The 16,460-nt window shown below is 42.9% G+C and overlaps 1 protein-coding gene across 2 annotated transcripts in view; it reads left to right on the top strand.

Moving 5' to 3' along the window:
• The first annotated feature begins 6,785 nt into the window (after positions 1-6,785).
• Positions 6,786-16,460, top strand: part of RSPO3 (R-spondin 3) — an 89,873-nt gene continuing 80,198 nt past the window's right edge. Inside the window, exon 1 of one of the 2 annotated variants that reach the window (XM_080805677.1) lies at positions 6,786-7,403. In XM_080805677.1, coding sequence (XP_080661803.1) covers positions 7,307-7,403 — 97 coding nt within the window. In that variant the 5' untranslated portion in view covers positions 6,786-7,306. The remainder of the gene's footprint in view (positions 7,404-16,460) is intronic. The other variant, XM_080805676.1, reaches the window with a different exon arrangement.

Raw genomic sequence — 16,460 nt, 5'->3', positions numbered from 1 at the left:
TGGAAGAGAAGAAGAAAGAGAGGAGGGCAGAGCTAGGCCAACCCTTTATCAGTTCTATGTGAGTTAAGGCTAAGTTTCAGAGCTGGGATCTCCTAATGTGGAGAGGGCTAGAGAGCCAAATGGATGAAACTCAGCAGGGGACTTCCCGGTAAGGTTGGGGCCATAAAAAACTGGGGAGAACAAGTTGCAGAGGAATTGTAGAATGTGCAGGGGAATGGTGAAGCATGGGGCTGGGGTAGGAGAACAAAAGCACCTAGAAGGCTGACCCTCATTTCTTTGTTACTCTAAATACATTCAAACACCTATAGGAGAAATCAAGTGTCATTTTTCTCACATGAGAAGAATCTACCCACAGTGTATCTACAAATAAACTAGTCAAATCATTAACCTACATAGACCCCCACACAGGTATCAGCCATTAACAACACTCCCACATGGTCAATACTGAGCCACACTGAATTGCTGGGGGAGGAGGAGGAGGCCTGATACCACTCCCAGAGTATGGCTGCCTCCCTAGCAAGCAGGCAGCCAACTGTGACCACTGACCTCCAGAAAATGAGACAGAAGAAGAGCTTCTACTTCCACCTCTGAATCAGTAGCCCCCTAGAGCAGAGGAAGGAATCCTTCCTTATCCACATTAAGACTCACCATCAAGTCCTTCAAATGCTGTACATCTTATATACAGAGTTTTTCTCCACCCCCCGCCCCCACCTTTGTTTCTCTTTCCTCTTCCCACAAATACCACATATCCTTTATCACACAGCATTTATTTCATGTAAGTGTCAGTGGTTTCTGTGCCTGCCTCCCTCACTGATGGTATTTTGCTGAGGGGCCTGCCTCCCTCACTGACGGTATTTTGCTTGAGGGCAAGGCCCTAGTCTTCATGGTTTTGTATCTCTAGAAGTTAGCATGGTGCTTGCCACATGGTCAGTGAATGTTGAAGGAAGAGTAATCAACTGACCAAAAGTGGCAACTCATGTAGTTGTTACTATGTCAGTAGTAACAAATATAAACCATAAATGATAGGTAGTTATATGGATGGAGAAAAGCATTTTATTGTTTAATATAGATGCTTTAAAGAGATAGTTCCTAAATATAAAAAGCCTGTTGTTGAGCATGCCCATAATGCCTCTACATGTCATTTTATTTCTGTCATAAACTATAACACTGCTATTCACCAGAATATCAACAAAATGATAAAGTCATCTCTTCAATATTCTTGTCTTAAGGATCATAAATAATACTCTGCTTCTTTGTCTAGCCTGGAGTCGCCCACAGCAGGCAGCATCAACAAACATTTGTGGGATGAATGCACAACCAACTTACCTTAGCCGCTACCCTTGACTATGTCATTTCCAATAAGGTACCCTTACTTACCTATGGATTGCTCAAGACTGGCTTTAGATTTAACAGGAAAAAATAAATAAATAAATAAAAGTGACTTAGTCAAAACAGCCTTACAATCAATGCCATTCATCTTTTACTGATGCAGTGTCCTGTTTCTCACCTTATTTCTAATGCCTGGTTACAATTTTGAACATGAACTTTGCTCATTGCCATTCTGATTCTAGTTACTCATTCTGGTTTAGTGCATGACCTTAATCTGATGGCTGTTGTATGCCATCTTCCTTACTTGAAAAGCATTCCTGGCTTATAACCCTCCAGCCTTCCCTGATCATCCTTCCCTTCACCCAACTCAGTTTTAATCACAGGGCATTCTCTGGAAAGGCCAGAGAAACATGGCCTAAATCACTGGCTTTAAATCAGACAACCTGGTTTCAAGTCCCAGCTCTGATATTTATGTGTCACTTAAAGACCCAGCAAGAGATCTTGGAAGGTACTTTTATAGAAGGACGACTTATGATAATGCAGAGTTAAGGGCTCTGACAGGAGATGCTGAGGAACCCAAGGACTGGGAATAGTGGGAGACCATTTCTACTCCAAGGCCTAAAGAGGCAGGGTGAGTAGATGGTGTTATTGAAAACTGGTTAAGAGCTAGAGCCAGGGAATAGGGCCGCTTGTCAAAGCTACAGTCACCCTGAGGGATACATCAATCTCCAGAATGATACCAAAGCAGGGAGCAGAATCTCTCTTCCTTACATGCTCCCATTGCTGTCCCCATTGACTGAACCTAACCAGAAAGCAGAGGACAAAATCTCTGACAACTGGTCCATAGAAGTCAACATCCTAGGGTCAGGGAGGACAGAGAAAACAGATATTGGGGTAATATAAAATAACAAGAATAATTTCTATATAAGTTTAAGTTAAGTGACTTTACCTTGCTGGCTTGTCTCCTCTACGAAACAAGTGTTTTGAGGCTCTATTGAGATAACATATGCAAAAACAACTATAAAAAATGCTCATTAAAACTATCCCTCACTTAGCCTTGCACACCCCATCTTCCAGTACTTTTATATCTTTGATAGTAACCCCTCAACCTAAAGCTGAGGCCTGGGTATAAACCCTCACCCAAAGATATGGATAGAAAAAAAGAATGGAATAACACAAAATAAAAGGGAAAGTCCTATTCAATGAAATGTCTATTCCTTCCTCACCTAGAATTCCTGAAAACAGGAAATGAGACTGAGTGGGATCTGTAGGAGGTTCAAAAGTCTTTTTCCCTACCCACTCCAGGCGTCTGCCCGCAACCTGAGGTTTAAAATCTGTTCTTCCTTGTCCCAAAGTCTAGAGACATCTAGAGAGATTAAACCAGTTCTGGACATACTGTACTAGGCCAGAGTCATCTAGGATTTTAATGGATTAGGCATTTCCAGAAAATCAACAAGTTTGTGAGAAGATTTCTAAATCTAGGCCTATTCAATTAATCACAATCCTGTAAGTGAAAGCTGTGTTGTCACATAACTAGAAATAGCATTGACATTTGCAATTACAACTCTGCCTTTCTTTCTTAGATATGTTGCCATTATTTTCAGAGCTAAAAGGCACTTTGGAGATCATTTAGTTGAATTTTCTCATTTTTCAGATGAAGGAATCTGAAACACAATGATAAATACAGAACAAGAACTTCACCTTGATCCCTAGATTGCTAGTCAATCTTCTTACACAACACACAGCCTCTTTATACTAAAGCTCTATAATCAAAAATTTCTGAGGTATTAAATTCTTTATATTAAATACTAGCAGATATTCAGTTTTAGATGAGCCCAGAAATTAGCTTATTTGTGAAAAAAGAAGTTTTTAAAAATAAGCACACCAGACAGGGCTCACCACAATAACTAAGTGTCCCATAACTTCATCTGGGAGGAAGAACATTCCTTCTTGTTGACAGAAAGTAATCCATCATGGGTCTTGACTTTCTCATTTTCTTAATGCTATATAACCATTTAATCATTTTTTCAATTGCTATAATAATTCTATCTCCTTTATTTCTCACTCTAAAAATAGTAGCTGTCCTTCATCTGCTAATTTCAATGGCTTTTAAATACTGCTGTCTGCTCTATATTTCAAGGATGACTTCTAGCTGCGTCAGTTACACAGACCCAGCCAGCAATACCCTGTTTGACTTACTCAGATGCCTCCACATCTGAGTAACTAGAGAGCTGAGCATTTTCAGGATCTGCATGTTAGCTCTGTGGTATAATGACTGATGTCAGCCTGAACTTTGCCAAAGATCTCTCATCACTGCTAGTTATATCCCATTCCAAACGACTGGGCTTGCTCTCTCTTTCTGGAGCACACCCCCTTTCACATATTTGAGTATGGATTCAACAATATGACAATCATTTTCTTTCCTTAAAGTGCCACTCCTGCAATGGACAAAAATAACTTGTTACTGTTGTCACTGCCTGGTGGGGGAGGTGGTAAAGGGGAGATGAGAAGTTGTAGTAACTAGTCTGGATGTGTTTAAGCCCCCATCTTTATCCAAAAGTATTCTTTTCTCCTGGCCCGACTTTCTTAAGTTCCCGGTTATTCAAATTCCCTGGGATTTTCACGTTTTCTGGAGAAAAACAACAAGCAAATGTTGACTTCTATGCTGAGCCTATGGTTTTTAACTTGCTTTAGGCTTGGGCCCTGTAATCCTCTGGCAGGCACAGGCTTCTATAAGTGTTGTTTTATTGATTAAAAATTTTAAAAGGTACTATGTTGCACAAAAGTAGGCCATGGCATGCTTTTCTTAAGCTGCTAGAACAATTGAGGGGATGGACAATTCAGCCAAGCAAGTAAACACACATTTAATAGTATGGTTACATGGATCAGGAAAAAGTTATTCTAAAGCATAGTGTCAAGAGAGAAAGAATACACTCTTCATTTGTTTAATGTTTTCCTTATGTTTCCTCAGAACCGTGCTTATTCCTTGACAAGCTTTTCCTGCATACTGCATCTAGTACTTCTTTCCTGGGATGGCTCAAGAGCTACAGCTTCTGGCTCTGCTTGTTTATTTATTTACACTGTCATTTCTATTCTCATCCAAACTAACGTATGTCTGCACAATACAGAGTGAAAAGTAAATGTCTTTCTTCATGTTTATTTCCCTGAAGTTGTTCACTAAATTGCTTTTTTTTACATCCCTTTTGCAATCTCATCCCATCCGGCTCAAGTATCCTGGATTAGAAAGGCAGTCTCTGGAGTCCTTTTCAAAGGGAGCCTCCCACAGCCTTTAAATCCCCCACATTTTATGGTGCAGATATTCAGGATCTGAGGTATTAAGTAAGAAGGAAAGCAAAGCTGACTGGGACAGACACAGAAAAATAGAGTAGCTTCTTTTTTGGATAATCATTATTGGAATTGTCCTGTTATCTGAAATTTTTCTGGTTCAAAGTGATAAACTCAGTCATTTGCAACTGGACATTATGCAACAGATAAAGACAGGGAGTGTGTTTGTGTGTGTGTGTGTGTGTGTGCGCGTGCGCGCGTGTCTGTGCCTGCAATGTACAGAAAATATCATTCTACCACAGAGAAATAATTGCAAATGAAAATTATTAAAAATAAGCCAAAAAATCATATCCTTGATGGGATTGTTGTCTTTCCCATAATATAAACTCTAAAGAAAACTACTCCTACCTTCAAAATTCCAACACAGGTATGCAAAGTAATTAATAATATTTAATTAAGGAATTAACATGGAAAGGCCAGGTTCTCAGATTCTAATTTTTAGCGCTTTAACAAGAAGGTGTATTCATGTTCCTTTCCTTTTGCTTTCAGGCCATTTCATCTCCTCAGTCCTCTCTTCTGAGCTGTATAACCACACCATTGAAGACTTCAGAGAAATACAATTTGAAGCATTGCAAGCTTGCAAAATGGGATGGGTAGGAGTGGTGACCTTCTTGTCCCCGTTATTAATAAACACATAAATAGAAGGCAATCCAGTTTAGGAATTATAAATGGAGGAGAAAGAGAGAAGTACAAATCTTACTTGCTTTCCAGCAGGGCTTTGGCTATCATCTAAACCTAAATTATTTGAGCATAAGAATTAGCAAGGTGTTTATGAATCAGGGACTTTTTCAAAGTGACTTCTCAGGGGCTCTGTAAAACTGTAATGCTATATAGTCCTTCGGATATTGTTAAATACAGCTACCTATTAGTTCATATTAAAATCACTTCGGGGGCTTGTGACTTTCAAATAATACTTTTTCAGTAACGTCTGGAAGCTCATCGACTTCTGCTACTGGAGAAAAGCGGTGGGAAGCCTACCATTGACTAATAACAGCCAGAGTGTACACCGCTCAGAAATGCCGGCCCTCCGTTCTCCCATCCCTGGGTGGACAAGAGGCCTTTATTTCCCACTGCCATGGGGCCCTTACCTGCGCTAGGAACACAGGAAGTAATGGACCTTCCCCATCTCCCTTAAGACTGGGAAAAATCTTTCCGAATATCATTCTCTGCTCCCTAGACGAGAAACGAAATTGCACAACAGATCTTTTCAAGACTGGGAGACAGCGGGCGAGAGGGAACGCGCGCTGAGCGAGGGCAGGCAGACTAAGGAGAGCACTGCCTGAGGAGTGGAGGAATCTTCCAGAGCCGCAGCAAAGGCTCAGTTTGGACGAAAGCCGCAGCACAACCGAATTTTCAAAGGGACGGTCCTGAACGCACACACGGCTGGGTCCTTCCCACTCGGGGCAGGTAACCCGCCCGCGAAGTGACCGTCAGCGCCCACTGAGCTCCTCCGGATCAGTCGCCCGGGAACCAACTGCAGCTACCTTTATTGAAAGGAAGAAAGCAAAGGAGTGGGTGCTCAGGAAAACCGGGAAGAAGCTCGCAGACAGAAACCCTCCAGCGATCTGCCTAGGTGGCGAGGGGCGAGCTGCCCTGGGGCCAGTCGTTGCGCGCCGGTGCTGGGGGTGTAGGCGCGAGGTAGCAGGGGCGCTCCGCCGGGAGAGCCTGGTGCGCCCAGCCTGAGGCGGTGGAGACCAGCCGGGCTCAGAAGTGGGGGGCGGGCGTCTGGCGCCCGCGGGACCTTCGGCCTCAACACTCCTGGCACTAGGGCGCCCACCTCTCCCCGCAAAAGCTGCCTTCTGAGGGGCTCTTCTCGCCACGCTCTGCCTCCCCCACTCCCCCCGCTCGCGTTCTCCGCCTTCTTTGCAGTGTCCAGAGATGCTCCGTCGCAGACCCGAGACCCCTTAGGCGCCTCTTCCCGTCCCTCTGCCAAATCGCAACGCCTGTACTTTTCCAGCTCCCTCTTTCCCTCTTGAAATTGAAAGTTATTGAGGTCGCTCAGGGTTGTTGCTCCAGCAGTTTCCTTCCCCGCCCCCGAGCTCCCCCCGCCCCCCGCAGCCATCCCCCCCTTCCCCCTCCCTCGTCCCGTCCTTCCCTCCCTCCCTCCCTCCACCACTGGAGCGGCTCCTACTCGCGAACAGCAGCAGCAGCTCGGGGTCTCTCCGCCAACCCCTTGGCCATGGCCGCGGTGCCGACGGCGCCCGCTCCCCTACGATCCCCGGGCCCCCGCCGTTGTCGCCGAAGCCGCCGCAACCTCTGAGCCCCAGGGGCCGCCGCCGCCAGTACCCGCCCGCCCGGATCCCGCCCGCCGCCACCCCTCACCATGCTACCTGCGGCCGCCCCGGCGAGGCCGCTCGCTGCTCGTGGAACTCTCACTCGCGGTGTTGACAGCCACCCCTGCGGAACCGCCGCGGTTGAGGGCTCGGACAATTTGAAAATACAGTAGTTGGTTTCCCTGCACCCGACCCGCTTCGTTTGCCATCCCAGCACGCCTATCGGATCTGAGTGGAGAAGTTGTCCGCTGCTTGGGGTCTCCCTCTCTGTACGCCTAACACTTACCTATATTTCTAGAACATTTAATATAATTAACAAAAGAAAAGGAGGAAAGGAAAGGAAACATTACTGGGTTACTATGCACTTGCGACTGATTTCTTGGTTTTTTATCATTTTGAACTTTATGGAATACATCGGCAGCCAAAACGCCTCCAGGGGAAGGCGCCAGCGAAGAAGTAAGTGCAGGGTTTTTTCTACACGTTTGCTCCCTCCCGCCGCGTTCACCTGTAGGGTCTCTCTGCTTGTCCCGCGTCGGCTCCCAGCGTCAGCGGTCCTCCCTCCCTGCAACCCGCGCCTCCGAGATCCACCGCGTCTTTCACGCCTTCCTCTGCGCGCCCTTCTCTTCCTCCGCATCCTCGCGGGTGCCAAAGCGGGCGGACCGGGCGTTAACGTGGCTCCCGCCCCCTCGTTACTTAAGGTTCGAGGAAGAGTTCGGGTTTTCGTTAGACTAGCTCTAGCTATTTGTGCTTTGCTTCCGTGACTGGGACGGGCGGCTGGAGCCCCTGGCATCCTAGACACCCGACCCGCGAGATGTCCCTGACCGCTAAGGAAGAGCCGGGGCGGAGGAGCGGCCGCGGCTCCGGTTCACTTCGCGTGGCTGCCTCGCTCAGGAAGACCTCGCTCGGGTTGCGAACTGCCCGCGGGCCAGCCGGGGAGCCAGCGAGCGAGCGCCTGCGCGGCGGCTACTCGCAACCACGCACGAATGGAGCAGGAGGGCACGCGGGGCGCTCAGGGTTCGCGTGTATACGCGCTTGCAGAGCCGCTCGCGATCCCACTGCGGGGAGGGTCTAAGGACCGCCGAACCCGCCGCTGGGATCCGGAGATGCCCAGTTTCCAGTTACGATCTTGCCTGTCACGCGTGAGCGCTTGCACCGTCTCAGGCTCTTTCAAGAGTCTCCTGGGGCAGACACAGAGTGAGGGTGGGGTTCCCCGTAAGCACTCAGGCTCGCCTCCTCACTGCTTCGTATCTCCTGTTACTTGGAAGGTTGGCTTGCGAAGTCGTCTTGAAAACAGTGCCCTAGCTGGGATTAAACGGGTGGGTACCCCAGGGCACCCTCAACCCCGGGTTGGTTTATCTGAAAGGTCGCGTCTTCTAGAGATTCGGAGACAGACGCGAGAATGGCACCTCTCCCTGCTCCCGGGGAGCCTGGCGCGCTGGCGTCTGTGCCCGCGTGGGCAGTCCGTTCGCCAGTAGCAGGGCTGGGGGCGACCCTGGTTCCGGCGCGGGGGGCGCTGGTGGGGTCAGGGAGGGAGCTACGTTTTTTAAAGGCAGTTTTCAGCTGACTTTGTCCCCGCAGCTGCACCCGGAGTTCGCGGGGCGCAGAGAACGAGGCTACTGCCGTAGCCCCCCAGACCTCCGCCGCGGGGGAGCCAGTGACGCTTGGCGGCAACGGGTCCGGCGCACGGACCCAGTCTCGGAGCGCCGGCGGGCGAAGCCCCTCGGGGCGGGCGCGGGGGCAGCTGCGGGGACACAGCCCAGGCTTGAATGAGATGGAGATTTAGTAATCGCTTCTCCGTCGCTGTTTGCTTCTGCCCTGTCCCTGGACGTGAGGGTCCCCTGAAAGCTCCCTTTGTGCCACTGGCCTCTGGCAGACAAAGTCACCTGAAAACTGCCTTTAAAAAAAGTAGCTGGGCCCAAGCGCCAGAGGCTCCGGCTGGGTCTCACCACCCCTGGGACCGCGTAGCAGGGGGCAGGAGGGCCGAAGCTAACTAAACATGTCAGGGCATCCGATTTATTATTCTTGGCTTCTGAATGGTTTGTGTTCTTCCTAACTCCTCCATCCACCCTTTCACTCAAGGCGAGAGGCCGCCTCACCGAAGGGGCGGCCTGGGGCTTGAGCCTTGCCCTTGCGCCTTGGTGGTCCCAGCCTCTTCACCTCGCGGGCCCGCGGACACTTCATCTCAAGTCGGTGGGGAGAAGGATGCCGGGTCCAAGGGCAGTCTCCTGCTTTGCATTGCTCTGACACACTACTTCCTTCATCCCACTGAGGACCCCAGGGCCAGTAGCTGCACAATTCCGGGGAGGGGGGCAGGGTCCTGAGCAACAGTGTAGAGGTGCCTCGGATTGTAGTTGGGGGCCCCTGTTTTTGAAGGAAGACACGCGAAAGAAACCTGGCCAGCCATTCGTTCCCACCAGCCCCAACTGCCCGGTGATGCTGCCCCAAGGCTGCGGGAACCAGCGAGATGGCATACCTCTGGGTTCATACTCCAGAGAAATCGCAGTCAAAAGGCGAACTGCTTTTCCACCTGTCTCAAGGCCAAGACAGAGGCGCCCTCTGATTGTGTAGTGGAGGTGAGGGAGGGAGTGCATGGCACTGGGTTGAAATTCCAATTATTCTGTGGGAGTGGGGCTGGGAGAGAGCTCCCGTAGCAAGGGATGGATGCTCCTCTTGCTGCTTCGCCCTTGAGTCGCCTTTGCGACTGGGTTTGCTGGTACAATCCTGGGAGAGGGGCGACCCCTTGCGTCCTTCGAGGAGACAGACCAGGCTCTTGGCAGGTGCAGTGTGGTTTTTGGAGAATGGGAAGGAGAGATCTTTGTTAAATGTCCAGAAACTCAAGGCCAAATTGCATGTGCACATACTTGTTTTTTGGAAATTTCTGAAAGAAACGTATAAGAACTTTGTCCTCCAATGAGGCCTAGGAAAAAAATTAATGAAAGGTAAGGTAGTAGTCAAAGGTATTTCAGAAAATAGTTGTCTTTACTTTTTCCTAAAAGAGACAACTAAAGTGAACATTTAAGAGTACCCCCCTTTGGCCTGTAGTTAAATAGCTTCACTTTCCTAAACTTCTAAAATGCAAGAGGTAGAAAATTAAGGTGTAAGAACTGTTTTTTCAAATGGTCTCTTGAATGTTTTAGTAGAAACGTTTCTTGCAAAAAAAAAAAAAAAAAGGTAATTTGTTTGTGGTGTTCACTATTGTCAAGTCTAAGGAATCATGGCCAATCCTCAGATGTAGCAAAAGCCACATTACTATTGTCCTGTTTTCCTGAAACAACTGCTATACATTTGTCCATACTTTGTGAAAACTAGTGATCTTAGAGCATTTTAAACATAAATTTTGCACCTTAAAAATTATCTGTGGAGTTACGTGTGAGTAAATATACAATAACTTTTTACCTATTTGGATTCGAATATAGCTCCTAGAAATGACTAACTTGAACTTATTTAAGATAAAAATGAAGTGCAACCCTTATTGAAAATTCCCCAACCAGCAATATTTTCAGAAGCAAAATTTGGCTTTAAGTACAGCGTTGAATCAAGAACCCCAAATCCAGTTTTTAACTCACTTCCAGGTCAGTCTTTGCAACTTAGTACAGTCAGGTTCTGAATTCCAGGTTATCTGCTAATAAAAGTAAATGTCATACTTGCCATAATGATAATAACCACAGTACCTTACCATTGCACTGAATTTCCCTTGAGTTATACCTTCAGACCCCTAAATAGTAACTTGAAGAGCGGGTATTTATATTTCCATTTTACAGAGGAAGAATCCGAATAACAGAGGCTAAGTAACTTAATCAAAGCCATACAGCTAGTAGGTAGAGCTTGTCTCCTGCTGCTTACACTACCTGCTGATCCGTCAGAGAGAAGATGTCGGGAATGTTAAGTAATAAGTCTGATGGTCTCCAGACCATCATTTATCCACTTTGTTTGAAGAATAAGCTGTTCTGGTTGACTGGAAATTTCTGAACTGATATTTATATTATTGTACACTAGTGACCAAGTCAAATAATTAAATATCTGGTAATAACAGCAATAATGAATAGTAATAGTGCAGATTGCTAAATATAATAATATTATTCAATTATTCTGAAGACATTGTAGGATCATATTATTCCAGAAGATTATTGTTAGAAATATCAGATGTCTTTGTAGTATCCTTTTATCTGATGCCATCTATTAACTGGGTTTTAATTATCTGGGTTCTAGATACACACAAGTTTTAAGAAGCCATTGTGTGCATTGCAATTACAAAGCTGTCATTGCACAATCTGTGAAACTTCTAAAAATCCTTCATAAAAATGTCTGAAATAAAGGAGTAAGAAAATAAGGGAAATAATTTTAATGGTAATAAAATAAAACAATCCTGTTGGAATATATTGTCATTGCTCATGACATTGTTTCAGACATTGAGCCATTCTTTGAGATTCTGATACACTCTTGGTAATTGCACTGCCAATTATGGTAAATATCAAGTTAACTATAGGATAAAAAAATCTTTCATTCTCCTACGTGTTTTGTAATATTTAATTTTGAATGGAAGTATGGTTTGGAAATTGGCTACAATGCATTTCCTCACCTGTCTACTTCAGTTACCAGTATACTTTGTTTTTGAAAGAAGCATTAATAGATAGAAGATATGAGTAAAATTTGCTGGAAAAAGAATATTCTGCAACATATCATGTGATGTTTGTATGAATCACATATCATGTGATGTTTGTGTGAGATTTACACTCTTAGGCAGTAATGGCAATATCTAAATACAAGCAAAAGACATTTATTTTTGTAAATTTTAATATATTCACTATTACACCTCAGAGTTATTTTTTTAACATATCCTGTTGTTAAACTATTTTAATTCTTTATTACTTCAATAGAAGGATTTTACTTAGAACATTAAGGATGATAATTTTTAAATATTGTCTTTTTAATCCTAAATTACTCTATGTAAAGTAACTGAGAATATAAGAATGAGTGTGAAACTGACTTAATGTCATCATTTCATTGTTCCTCTAAACATGAAAAATGAACAGTATTTCAGCTTATAAGTAGATAGCTTTTGATAAAATCATTTCTCCATTAAATATTTACCCAGAATTTAATATTCCACAAATTAGGTCCCCAGAAAGCAATGAATAGAAATTACAACAGGTAGATAGATTTGATTTTCAAGTTATGGGGAAACCATACATACCACCATACTACAAAACAAATTTATTAGTCGCTGGATCATTTTAAAATATTTAAATCTGGACAGAGATCTCCAGATTACTATTAAATATCTAAAAAATATTTTCCAGTTACATGGTTAATCTTTTTTTTTTTTAATGCAGTTGTTCTTTTAAAGTCTGTGTAATGTTGGTGGTGTATCATGTGGGATTGTCAGAACCCTAAAGGGAGTTAAGACCAAATGGTCCCTCTGCAATTTTAAGAATGAAGTATCAAAAAATAAGACTATTCTACATGTAGTGATTTCTTTAATCATCTTTCCCCGCTTTATCTAAATGTTTCATTCTCGATGTTGTCCTAACCCTTTTTCCTACTTCCCCGCTATCCACTCATCCCACCCCCCAAAAATCCTTTTCCAAGTAGTGAATTCTTGAAATGCCAGCAGAGTGGGTATTATATTTCATGAAATGTAAGAAGCAACTTTGGTTATCATTAGGAAAACATCATTCAGTTCTGAGAGCATGGTAAGGATCATGCAAGACAGTGTGTTGAAATTACGTGTTTTACTTGGTTAGAACTATTTCTTTTCTGAACAGTGCATGGTACATTGGCATACTTTTGAGAATGAGCATTTGAGAAGTGTTGCATCATAAGTTATATAGGTTTTTTTTTTTTTACCTTCCTTTTGATTTTGAGGAAAAATGTAACTCTTGATTGTGAATGTTTTCTTCAGGTTTAAAATGATTGGATTATCTTAAATTTACCATCTGTTGGACAACCTAGTAAGTTGGAAATGCTTTGCAGTTACACCTTAACAAAATATGTAAAGCATAAAATACACATCTGCAAAAATTTACTGACCATTTTTTTCTATTTAATCCTGTCCACCAGATCTTTCCATTCAGGAGTATTACTAGCATTCTGCTTAAAGTACTTATCCAGCAATACTGAAAAGAATGGAATGTTCCATTCTCAAGGATTGTGGGGGTGCTGAGGATGCTTACTGTCTAAATGCCATTAAGTGCTATGAAATCCCATTTTCTGCTCCAGAGAGTTTTCAACAAGATGAAACTTTTAAGAAAATTACCTACATTTTTTTCACATTTGAAAAGTTTGAATAATTTCAAAAATTCATTTTTAAAAATATGGTTACAGGTGCATCTTATCTGATAAAAGCTTTTCTGCCTTATTTGTAATTTTGGCAAGGGACCTAGTTACTATCTGCTGCCATTAAAATTCTTCTGGAAATTTTATAGAGAAAACTCAATGGTACCAAAGAATATGATTGCCCAATTAAATATATATTTAATAGCTTTTAACTGTTGTTATGCCTTATGCAAGAATCTAATCCAGTCTTCAAAACACTACCTTATTTTAGGGTTCCATCTGACCTTTAAGAATTTGATGAGTAGCAAGCATCAAAAGTTCATGGTAGAAACTGAGACTTAAGATGACATTGAGGGAGAATCTCCGGTGTCTGTTGGGGAAAAGTAGATTGAGAAGTAGAAGACCTGGCACAGCTGCTAATATTTAAATAATCTAGGCAAGTCCCTTTACCACACTGGCTGCAATTCCTCATCTGTGAAATAAGGCAGTTGGTCAAAAATTTAGATGTAAGTGATTCCTGTCTCTTCAACTTACCGTCTTTTGGTCTGAGAACATAAGTCACGACTATGACTTAAATAGTCATAGTTAAACAGTTCTTCTAAACTTAGTTTTCTTTTTCAACCAAGTTTAGTGGATGAAGATTGAGAATGCAAGCAAATATAAATATTCCTTTATTATAAGGAAATATATATAAAGATTAATTAGAGCTTTATCAAAGTAGAGATGGAATTAATTATGATATTTCTCATTTTTCACAATATCTAGTGCCCCAAAACCATAGCCATTGCATCAGTGAGCATACTCAGTCTTTAGCAGGTGCTTCTTGTCCTTGGGCTTGGAGTCTCAGGAAGCTGGTTCAGAATCCAGGTAGAGAGATGCTGCAGATCCCCCCCCACACACACACACACCTGACAGGCTGTCAGAAGTGGCCTGTACTAGGGCGGAAGCAGCAACTGTGATGACCCAGGTTTAAGATAGTAAGGCCCTGTCTGATAATAACAGAGACTGATTGAGCAAGGGAGTATATAGAGCAAGTGATTTATATGGATTTAAGTATTTATATAGATTCAAGTGTTTATATGGATCAAGTGTCTATGTCTTGGCAACTCAATGGATATGAAAGGAAAAGAGATGGAGGCATATTTGGCACCAGACTTTGTAGTGTAAGGACTCAGATCTGGGTGAATGGAAAAGCAATGGAGATAAAAAGATGGAAAGTTAAGGGAAGCAGACTTGGTAGAAACTTATTTTTCTTTTGAGCTATCTTTTCTTTGAGGGTCAGCATCTAGTAACTCAGAATCAAAATCTCATAGTATGGGGCTGGAGATAAGTATTTGGGAGTCATATAAGGGGGATAGTTGAATGCATGAGATAAAATCTATGGTGCCATATTTATTATTATTAAAAGTGTTTGCATAGCTGACATTGATACTCTTACTGGTAGTATCAAAATAAGATTAATTACATTAAGTTACTTTGTCTATTTTAAAGAGTCTAATGTACCATTCTCAACTGAAGCCTCTCATTTTTATAGTACTCTTTGTATTATATAAGAGACTGGACCCTAATCATTCCATTTGGATCTAGCATCTACTCATAACAGTGGCATTCTCCTTTCAAGCAGATTTCTCTACAAAGTGTGCTTTCTTACAATGAGAGGTTCTGAGGCTGGGATGGCACTTGAAGGAATCCAGTCCATCTGTACAGTGTATATATTCTGTACAGTGTGTATACTGTACAGAGGTAATCCATCTTACCTCTGCAACATCCCCACTGAGTAATTATCCAGCCCTAGTAACAGCTAGGCCCCACGTCCTCTTTCTCCTCCAATTCAATTTTGGCCTTCTGCATCAGAAGCAGGTAATATTTTCTAGTGTGTTTATTCTCCTAGTTGTCTTCTGAGCACTTTGCATTGGCATGGGATTAGATTCAGTTACCTTAAAACATCTTTCTAGAATGAATACACAATAATCCGGGACACTATATTCACTCCTAAAATCTGGCCTCAGAAAACTAGCTGGTAAGCATATTTATAATTATACCCTAATACAAAGCACATTCCTGAGAGTAAGTGGTAAAGCAGCCCCCATTTTATAACCACATAATACAAACCACCACCACACAATATAAAATAACAGAATTTGTGAGATGCTTATTTTAGAACACTGTTTTTTTAACATATGCTTGATAAGTTGGTAAGAAAAAAAAAGGAACCTATTTTCTCATCAATATGTTCTTTTTTCTATACAAATGAACCTCACAGGTATGAACATAGTAATCATGACAAAGGGTGTCATAAAAGGAAAGGCAGTAGTGGTCACATTTCACTGATAAGAAAGAGACAAAAGTTTTATGCCAAAGTGTGTGTAAGTGCCTCCAGGCAAACTGTAGTTTCATGGTTCTCAGAGCCACTGTTATATTCATATATATGTTATTTTACTACTCATTTATATTTATTTGTCAAAGTGAATGTTGAGATACTGGTTATTATTTAAATAGCTGCCATGTTTTAAATCACCTGTGAGGGCTAGATCCTGTACTTGATGTTTTCGCTAAAGTTTATCTCATCTAGTCCTCACACTTACCCTGTAAGGATGGTGTCAATAGCCCCATGTTAGTCACCTGAGATCACTCAACAAAGATGTGGTGGACCTGGAATTTCAGCCCAGGTTTGGCTCCAAAGCCTGTGTCCTTCCCTGATTTCGTCACATCGCCTCAACTACTGGGATTAGTTCAACTACTGGGATTAGTACTTAGGGCAGTTGTAGGTTCATTTTCTCAAACCCCACCTCACCTTTTCTTTCCTTTACTCTCTCTTTGCTCATTCTTTCTTCCTCCTCATTTAAGGAACCACAAGTGTTTCCCAAACATTTACTACAGAGGTTGCTTCTGGTATTCTAGTACATTCTCCCATTTCTCTTTCTTTTTTTCTACCCCTTTGCTCTGTTTCCTTAAACTTACCCTATTGATGGTTTTTAAACATAAGAAGTTGCTGATTTTCTTCCTTAGGAGCAATAGAATAGCACATTTTATATGAAATACTGCAAGACTATTCTTCTCATCTGCCCTGTGCATATCCAAGAGAAGATTAACTTAGGCATGAGGATGTGGCAAAGTCTATAATTTCACAGTTAAATATCAAAATCCTTCTATGTAATTTACAACCACAATAGATATTTCACTGGCTAGTTTTTGTTTTCCAGAAAAGTCATCTTTATGGTGCTTCATAAAATCTGC

This window comes from Martes martes (assembly GCF_963455335.1).
Source record: "Martes martes genome assembly, chromosome: 6".
Taxonomy (NCBI): Eukaryota; Metazoa; Chordata; class Mammalia; order Carnivora; family Mustelidae; genus Martes; species Martes martes.
The sequence above is the reverse complement of the archived record's forward strand: the minus strand, read 5'-3'. Positions and strand labels throughout refer to the sequence as shown.